The 9,896-nt window shown below is 38.5% G+C and overlaps 1 protein-coding gene across 3 annotated transcripts; it reads left to right on the forward strand.

The window, feature by feature from the left end:
• The first annotated feature begins 503 nt into the window (after positions 1 to 503).
• sar1aa (secretion associated, Ras related GTPase 1Aa) lies at positions 504 to 9,896 on the forward strand. 3 transcript variants are annotated; one of them, XM_076887571.1, is made up of 7 exons: positions 504 to 570; positions 1,953 to 2,025; positions 2,757 to 2,876; positions 3,486 to 3,551; positions 4,529 to 4,632; positions 4,738 to 4,869; positions 9,757 to 9,896. In XM_076887571.1, exons 2-7 carry the CDS (start codon positions 1,968 to 1,970, stop codon positions 9,832 to 9,834), a joined length of 558 nt encoding a protein of 185 aa, XP_076743686.1. In that variant the 5' UTR covers positions 504 to 570; positions 1,953 to 1,967; the 3' UTR covers positions 9,835 to 9,896. The 3 variants fall into 3 exon arrangements, with proteins under 3 accessions (XP_076743686.1, XP_004561292.1, XP_076743687.1); XM_004561235.5 differs by lacking the exon at positions 9,757 to 9,896 and adding an exon at positions 4,963 to 6,186; XM_076887572.1 differs by lacking the exons at positions 504 to 570; positions 9,757 to 9,896 and adding an exon at positions 4,963 to 6,186 and having other exon boundaries at positions 3,464 to 3,551.

Consider the following 9,896-nt stretch of genomic DNA (forward strand, 5'->3'; position numbering starts at 1 on the left):
TGCACCCCAAATGAGAAGCATACCCCTTAAAAATGAGCAATGCAACAGATATCACCTTATTGTGAAAGTCTGCAAAACGTTTTTCGTTTTTAAGCCCTGCTTTGGGTTCTTTGAACATACTCCAGGACGAAAGGCTAGAGTTTTATTGAGCTATAAATTATTCATTGAGACTGGAGCAAAGCAGACTTTACAAGCACAGTATTTATGGGTAGAGTCTTACTTGTAAAGTCTTACTTTATGAGTAAAGGAACAAGCTGCAACAGCTGCCAAATAAAGGTATAAGAGTATAAATACAATAATTTCTTCTCAATTCAGTATAAGTATAGAACAGAACAAAGTGAAAGTACTGACAAAAACTTCTGAAATTTTAAGAATAGTAACCTTTTCACAGCGCAGGACACATTAATAGCACATTTTGCAGCATCGGTTGCGTCTGGTCGACGGGAGGGGGCACCAATGCAAGTCATGCGATAAACTCTAAAGCACGAGGAAGAAGAGGAGGCCCCTGATTGACTGTTTCCAAGGAGACCAGCGATACTACCGAGAACTGTCAGCTTGTCAGTGCTGCAGGTAAGCGAGCTAAACTCAGAGAGTACTGTCGTTTTTATTTAACAAGTCAATGGGAAACAGCCTGTTCTGGTGTTGCTGTCTCTTATGTTGGGTTTCACTCGCGGTTTTTCGTTTCTTAAACAGTGTCTTGACCCACTTGTGGTCAGATTCTAGAAAGAGCCGGGGCTAACAATGTCAATGCTAACTAGCTGACCAGGGTAATCTTTCACAAGACTTGCCGAAGCAGGAAGCTAAATACTGCGGTGTCCTTTAAAACTGCACCACTGTTTCTGCTTTCGTTTCATGGGGAAACATTAAGTCAGATCTAACAATTAGTCTTTGTAAATATTTCATTAGGTACAGATGGGTAGCATCGCTGCTAGTTGCCTTGCTACACCTGTGGGTGAAGGAGATAACAGTTTGTTATGTCACAGATATGAAAAAACCCTATCGATGCCTCATGTTATGAGCTGTAGACTCATTTCGACCAGTGCCGAAAAGGGATTAGCTGTTGAAAGTGACTTGTTAACCTATAATAATGGTTAAACATATCTCTAATGAATGATATCAAGTAATTTTGAACCAGAAAAATTCCTGTCACATGGTAGAAGCTGCAATCAGCTTTTGGCAAAGTCACTTTATATGATTTTTTTTATTTATCCAGGTAAAAATTCTAATTGACATAAAAAAGTATTTTTCAAGGACAATTTGAACAAGAGGACAGCATAAATTGCTAAAATGCTAACAAAAACAGTTGTATACGGATCTTTTAAGTGGCCAAAAAGGTCTGGATTGGGCACAGTGTAGAACACAGAATAGGTATAATAACTCAAAGTCATAAAGACACTTGCAAAATTTCTTTATTTGATATATATTTCCTTTGTAAATCCTGTTCACTACCAATATAAGCAAAGATATTAGACTTGGCAGACAATCACTTTTTGGCATGGCTCTTACAGACATTATTACTTGCCCAATTTTAGGTATGATGACTCAGTTTGACCAGCCAAAATGGCATCTGTTAGAAAGATATGTTTCTTTGCAAATCAGAAATCCTGCAATAAATACTACTTTGCTTAAACATTGTATTGGGAGTTACTTACATAAATGTTGATGTATGTTTATAAAATTTATTTGATGCCATTATTGATTCTGTGTAGGTCAGAATCCTTATAGACTCCCTTATAACCGCTCCACTAGCATTAGTTGTACATCATTTCTCTGCTATGTGGAAACGTTGCTAAAAGAAATCGATAAGCTTGGAGTCTCCAGTCCACTGTAGATAAACAAATCAAACCCACTATGCTCTTAAGAAAATATGTAAACATTGCATCATAATGCTGGCATCTCTATGCTTTTCATATTTTAATTTGTCTAGTAAACTGCTTTGTTTCTTGTTTTAGGTGCACGCTGTCAGGATGTCATTTTTATTTGACTGGATCTACAGGGGGTTTAGTAGTATTTTACAGTTCTTAGGTGAGTACTGTGTGCTGCTCTGAAATGATGTACCCCATTCTAAGTACTCCCATCCTAAGCTTGGTGCATTTTGTTCAGGCACTGACATGTTACTACAATGATCACAGCATATGCATATATGTCTGTTCCCTAACTTCTCCTACACCAGTTAATCAATCTGGTTGAAGCTTATATAAACTGCCTATAGTAGCAAGATTTCCAACATATAGATAGCTTTGGAAATCAAATCTTTACAAACATGGGCATGCAATTCTTTAAGTGTTCCAGTCTGGGTTAAAAACTCACCACAGCACTATAATCACAAATTCAGGTCGGAAAATGGATCCTACTGTACAGCTCCATTCTCACGTAAACACAGTGGTAAAATCCTGCTTTTTACATTTGAGGCTGCTGTCAAAAATCAAGCCTCTTCTGTCAACTTTGTGCAACCTTGAAACAGTAATACATGCTTTTTTAAACATCACATTTTAATAACTATAATATACTTTTTATTTAAATTAGCCAGGCCTCCAATTGTTCGCCTCCAGCTGGTGCAAAATGTAGCCGCTCGATTTTTTTAAGATCCTTTTATTTGTTTTTAAGTCCCTTAATGGTCGTGCTCTTGTCTGAGCTGTTTCACCCACATGTCCCGTCTCATTCTCTGAGGTCAGCAGACCAGCAAACTCAGAGGTGATAGAGCTGCAGCGCAGCGTGAAGTGGAATAAAATAAGAATTCTTCTGAATCCTTTCAGGTCTTTACAAAAAGAGTGGGAAGCTAGTTTTCCTGGGCCTGGACAATGCCGGTAAAACAACGCTCCTACACATGCTGAAAGATGACAGGCTTGGGCAGCACGTTCCAACACTGCATCCAAGTAAGGGGATACTCAGAGTGCATATTACCCATGTGCTGTTTTTCCAGGTGTTGGTTTGGATTTTTCTTTATATTAGGCCACAGGTTGTGATCGCGCTGTCTTCTAAAAATACCATGCTCCTAAAACCATGTGATATTGGCCTTGTTATTGTGCTGCTTATACAGTTATTATATGGTAAATAGATAATGGCTGATTTATTTTTAAGATGCAAGTATTTCATTAAAGTGTTGATAGTGTACTGTAGTGTTCCTCAACATATACTTTATTACTTTTATACATTCTCTTATAAAGGTGTCACCTGTCATATAGACTGTCTTATGTGTTGTGTAATAGTAAAAAATTGTCTTTATTAGTTAAGCGATTGACACCTTTAAGCCTTATCTTTGCATAAAGTGACCCCGCCTATTACTTTATAGCTGGCAGTCTTCCCACCCTGCTGTATGTCACCATCATTGGGGCTCCTTTAATTTGTGGCCTCAAAGTTGCGATTAGTCTAACATCATCTTTTAGCAGTGCAGGTCTCTGCATGTCATTGACATTCCTCTGTCTGTGCATCTCAAATTTTCTCATGTGCGAAAACATCTCAGGTGTATTTTCTTTCACACAAAGCTTCTGAAGAGCTAACAATCGGTGGCATGACATTTACTACGTTTGATCTCGGAGGACATGTACAAGGTGAGATCTATTTCCATTTTTGCTGGCAGTGAGACGCTATTGAATTTTTTGTATCTATTTTGTTTGTGTTATTTATTTAAGTTATTTAGCACAGGATAGCAACAACACTACATTTCTGTGGGCTTAGAGCATCTGATTGATTCTCAAACCTTTAGCATATGTGTTCACATCGCCCCATTCATTTGGTTTTAATGTTTATTAAATACAGAAAGGAGAGGAAACGGGTTTACTAGATCACAAAATACACTTCTACTATTGTAAGTTGAAAAGTTGAAGATTAGTGACTGCTGCCTATGTTATCTTCAACGGTAGCACCTCCTGTCATCAGAAACATGTATAACCAAACTGACAGGTTGACAAATCAGTGCACATGGCTGCCACATGATGTCTCTGTAGACCCCCGTCACACTGATCTGTTGTTTTTCTTCAATTTGATATTTTTAGCGCATGCATTCACGCTTGAATGCTGAGTGATCTGATTCATTGTACCCATGTCAACAGAAAATCTAAAGGCAGGATGTATTGTAATTAGAATTTGTACCAGTGCTATTAAAAATAAAGATAGAGAAAACTAACCCTCTATAGTTTCATTTGAAAATCATTATCCAAATGATCTAAATCCGTTGGTAAGACAAAACCCATATTTGATTTGTACAGTCAAATTAAAATGCTATTTCCACATCTGTCCATTGCTGTCTAATTAGACTTTAAAATTAGATAAGTAACACTGTTTATCAGTGCTATTAGTGGCGAGCAGCTTAAACTTGACTTGAGGCGTAATTAGCCATATTAGCTGAAAATAGTTAATCTGTATTTGTGTGTATTTAGATGTGAGGATGTGTAAACTACCGCTTCTCTACAGGAGAAAGGACATAATTATATTTTCAAAGGTTTATAGTTAGACTGCTGCATTTCAGAGACTCATGTTGAGTTGTTGCAATCGCAGCTAATTCACAGCCGTTTTCCCTTCTTTATAGCACGAAGAGTTTGGAAGAACTACCTGCCAGCTGTGAATGGAGTCGTCTTTCTTGTAGACTGTGCAGATCATGACAGACTCACAGAATCCAAGACTGAACTTGATGTAAGGTTAAACATTGCTGTTACAAACAGTTTCCACCACACAGGACTGTTTTTGTGTGTTAGCAATGGATTGCTGGTTAGTTTGTCTCTCTTTTATTTTTTCTAGGCTCTCCTTGCAGATGAGACCATAGTCAATGTACCAGTGTTGGTGTTAGGTAATAAAATTGACCGCCCCGAAGCTATCAGCGAAGGAGGACTTAGAGGAGCTTTTGCTCTTGATGGCCAAGTTACCGGGAAGGTAGGCATGTCTTGAGGATTCTTTCTTAATTCACAGAAATATGCAGGAGCACATATGATCGTCATTCTAATTGATCCTTGTTGTAACTGACAGGGAAATGTGTTGCTGAAGGAGCTGAATGCTCGACCCCTGGAGATTTTCATGTGCAGCGTGTTGAAAAAACAAGGCTATGGGGAAGGTTTCAGATGGTTATCACAGTATATCGACTGACAAAGAGATGAGCTTAACCAAAAAGGATGTAGAAGTTTGATCCTTAGTGAGTGTCAGCCCATCCAAATTTCAGGTCTTACTACTAAGAATATTTTAATTCCTAAATCCACATGAACTGTCCTAAATGTGTTATTAATTTGAGAGACAATTGAGTTGCATGAAATATAAATTAGGTTGCGTTATACCAGATTACAGCCATGCATTATGCAGTAATGCACGGTTCAGTGTTGCATTACTTCTGTGTTTATCTTGGAATTTAGTAGTGAGCGAGTGATGAAACAGAAGGGCTCAAGGGGATCGTGAGGGGCTAGCTAATTGCGTTAAGACGGTCTAGTTTAGATTTTCAGATTCTTGTAGATAAATAAGAAACTACAGAAGATATTTTTTAGTTCGTTTTGTCTGTTAGTGCACAGCCTTAGCATTTAAAACATAAAGCCAAAGATGTATGCTAATGACTTGGGATTAACAGGCCCAGATGTTGGGACTTCAACAAAAAAACATCTTCAATGCTGAGTGCTGAGCCAAAATAACATAAAAATCTCATTTTTGGTCATCAAGAAAGGTGAAAATTGTTAAATGAAAAGATGATGGCGTACACTGAGTGAAATTAGACATCATGTTGATAAGTGTGCTGTGATTAATGTGCTGCTTGCTTTCGGCATCTTAATGAAGCTGGCTTGTTGGTTTTTGTGAAATCAACCTGTACGCGTAGAGATCTGGGTTGAAGGCAGCTAATTTGACAGGAGGACCGACTTATTTATGGGCCGTCCAGTATAGAATTGAAAGATAAAAAAGCTGTCCTTTGCTTTATTATATTACAAAGACTGTAAGAAAAAAACCATCCCTCATAGAATATAGGTCAGACTAGGAAAGAATATATGTATTTTTGAGTCTTTTCATCTTCGTCTTAACTAGCACCCACTAAAAGAGTGTCTCATCTCTCTGCTCAGTATTTCCTCATGGTCTTACTTGAATCAAGCATAGAAAAAAGTCCAAGTTAAAGCAGCAATATTTGAATAAGAGACTGAAAAAAGGGTTTTATTAATTTATTTATTCATTCATTGTATCTAGAGCCTGAGATATACAGTGGGGCAAAAAAGTATTTAGTCAGCCACCGATTGTGCAAGTTCCCCCACCTAAAATGATGACAGAGGTCAGTAATTTGCACCAGAGGTACACTTCAACTGTGAGAGACAGAATGTGAAAAAAAAAATCCATGAATCCACATGGTAGGATTTGTAAAGAATTTATTCGTAAATCAGGGTGGAAAATAAGTATTTGGTCAATAACAAAAATACAACTCAATACTTTGTAACATAACCTTTGTTGGCAATAACAGGGGTCAAACGTTTACTATAGGTCTTTACCAGGTTTGCACACACAGTAGCTGGTATTTTGGCCCATTCCTCCATGCAGATCTTCTCGAGAGCAGTGATGTTTTGGGGCTGTCGCCGAGCAACACAGACTTTCAACTCCCGCCACAGATTTTCTATGGGGTTGAGGTCTGGAGACTGGCTAGGCCACTCCAGGACTTTCAAATGCTTCTTACGGAGCCACTCCTTTGTTGCCCGGGCGGTGTGTTTTGGATCATTGTCATGTTGGAAGACCCAGCCTCGTTTCATCTTCAAAGTTCTCACTGATGGAAGGAGGTTTTGGCTCAAAATCTCACGATACATGGCCCCATTCATTCTGTCCTTAACACGGATCAGTCGTCCTGTCCCCTTGGCAGAAAAACAGCCCCATAGCATGATGTTTCCACCCCCATGCTTCACAGTAGGTATGGTGTTCTTGGGATGCAACTCAGTATTCTTCTTCCTCCAAACACGACGAGTTGAGTTTATACCAAAAAGTTCTACTTTGGTTTCATCTGACCAGATGACATTCTCCCAATCCTGTGCTGTATCATCCATGTGCTCTCTGGCAAACTTCAGACGGGCCTGGACATGCACTGGCTTCAGCAGCGGAACACGTCTGGCACTGCGGGATTTGATTCCCTGCCGTTGTAGTGTGTTACTGATGGTGACCTTTGTTACTTTGGTCCCAGCTCTCTGCAGGTCATTCACCAGGTCCCCCCGTGTGGTTCTGGGATCTTTGCTCACCGTTCTCATCATCATTTTGACCCCACGGGATGAGATCTTGTGTGGAGCCCCAGATCGAGGGAGATTATCAGTGGTCTTGTATGTCTTCCATTTTCTGATGATTGCTCCCACAGTTGATTTTTTCACACCAAGCTGCTTGCCTATTGTAGATTCACTCTTCCCAGTCTGGTGCAGGTCTACAATACTTTTCCTGGTGTCCTTCGAAAGCTGTTTGGTCTTGGCCATGGCGGAGTTTGGAGTCTGACTGTTTGAGGCTGTGGACAGGTGTCTTTTATACAGATGATGAGTTCAAACAGGTGCCATTCATACAGGTAACGAGTGGGGGACAGAAAAGCTTCTTACAGAAGACGTTATAGGTCTGTGAGAGCCAGAGATTTTCCTTGTTTGAGGTGACCAAATACTTATTTTCCACCCTAATTTACGAATAAATTCTTTACAAATCCTACCATGTGGATTCATGGATTTTTTTTTCACATTCTGTCTCTCACAGTTGAAGTGTACCTCTGGTGCAAATTACTGACCTCTGTCATCATTTTAAGTGGGGGAACTTGCACAATCGGTGGCTGACTAAATACTTTTTTGCCCCACTGTAAATTAAATTCAATAACTACCCAGGTTCAAGTGTTGCAGGTACTTTATGACTGTCTGAAAAGATACAAGAGTGCACATGCAAACGTTTACATGCTTAACTACACAAATTAATCTGATCTTATTCAGCATACTTGAAATTTAAGTTTGCTTTTGATTCATTTTTTTGTTTTTTTTTCTTAGTCGATGCATGAAAATATTTTATTGATTTTTATTAATTAATTTTTTACAACGCACTGTATACATTTATATCCTCATTACGAGAAACATGAAGTACAAAAACAGGAAGAGAGGCATGTGATCTTTGCACCATATTTTCAGCAGCCCTTGTTTACAGTTTAGATATGTGGTTTATTAATATGTGAAGGAATATTTACAACCCAGATTAAAAGATGTGTATAAAAACAGACTTCATACAGGGAGTCTCGTTTGTTTACTAAAATGTAGCATGCGTGTTAACAAACTGCTTTTCCTTTCAACAGCGTTGTGTACCACTTACCGAACACATGTAAATTATGTATAATACTGATGTAAATGCTTGTACAGTTACTGCCCTTGAAAAAAACACTATGAAGGACTTATTTGTAACTGTATAGTACTGGATTTGATATTTTCAGCAGTTATCAGTGAATATAGGTTCATGTTAAATAACATCACCCACACAGAACGATGTGAAAGTTTGATCTACTTAATAAGCAGTTGACATGTAATAAAACCTGCTTTTTATAGACCAAACTGGCCCTGTCTCTTTGATTGATTCTTTTTCCACTGGTTTTCACATGCTAGTATTCCTTTTTCAGGTGGAATTGCTATAAATATGGATTTTTGGAGCCAGGATTTAACTTTTAATTTAATGCCACTGGGAAACCTGATCTTTCCAGATGGAATACAATTACAAAACAGAATTATTAATATAGTTATTACAAGAAGTAATAAACCTCCTTTCCAAACTGTAATGATTAAAAAAACATTATTTTACTAATAAAATAAGAATGGGGATAGAATCGCAAGACTCCGGACTGCTGCTACAGATGGTTCCTAAATATTCATTTTGTGTGTGTGTCTAAGTTATCAGCCAAAATGAAGCCCCAAGCTGGTAATCTTGGAGTAATTTTTGATTCAGACCTGTCATTAAATACCCCAAGCAACTCAAGCAGATGCAGTCATGGTTTTTTTTTTTCAGCCGAAGCACATCACGGAAATTTTCCTTTCACTCATCGACGTGTAGCAAGGCTTTAATGCTTTTATCTCCAGGCTTAATTATGGTGATGCACCCCGTAATATCAGCAGACTGCAGCTATTTCAGAGCGCTGCCAGACTTCTAATACTCTCCAAGAGAAGTGATCACATTAACTCAATTCTTTTGGCCATTCACTGGTTGTCACTTTTCTGAGAAATTACTTTGAATTTTTTAGTCCTGGCTTTGAAATCGCTGCACGTTTGACGCTTGCATTTAGATTCGTCAGACCCTATTCACAACAAAGTGGTTTGATCCAAGGATTTTAACTGAGCAGGATTGCTAAGTAACGAAGTTCAGATCCATTCATTCCCAATTGCGTAATCCGTTTGACCTCAAACAGTGCCGTCTTAAACATTTATCATTCATTTAGCAGCCAGCTGCTGTAATTTGTTCTTCTAGCATGAGGTGGGACCCAAATATGTCTGTAAATATTCCCAGGCTGCATGATGACATTGATTTTTGTCAATGCCTTGTTAAACATGATTAAATGTACTGACAGCTTTAGCATGCCTTAGCTGTGACAGCCTTCTGTGTTTCATGCACTATTTTGGGGAAAGTTGATAAGAACATAGTTCTATTCATGTTTACACAACCAGCTCATGATTTAGTATAAGCAGAAATGGCTGTGTGTGGCAGGCTAAGTTTCAGGTTATTTTCTCCCAGTATAATGAGGACAGTTAATTTAGCTTTATCTTATACAGTAATTTCCCCACAGGCACCTGAGCACAGTTTTCTTTGCATGTCTTGCAGGATCATCTAAAAATACTCACAATCAAATATAGTGAAAGACAGCGTGTGACTCGGTGCCACCGTCACTACGATTCCTAACACATCCGTCTCTAAGTGGTCATTTTAATCTGTGATATACTGTGTAAGAATAAAAGTCAACA

The sequence above is a fragment of the Maylandia zebra genome, linkage group LG8 (genome assembly GCF_041146795.1).
Source record: "Maylandia zebra isolate NMK-2024a linkage group LG8, Mzebra_GT3a, whole genome shotgun sequence".
Taxonomy (NCBI): Eukaryota; Metazoa; Chordata; class Actinopteri; order Cichliformes; family Cichlidae; genus Maylandia; species Maylandia zebra.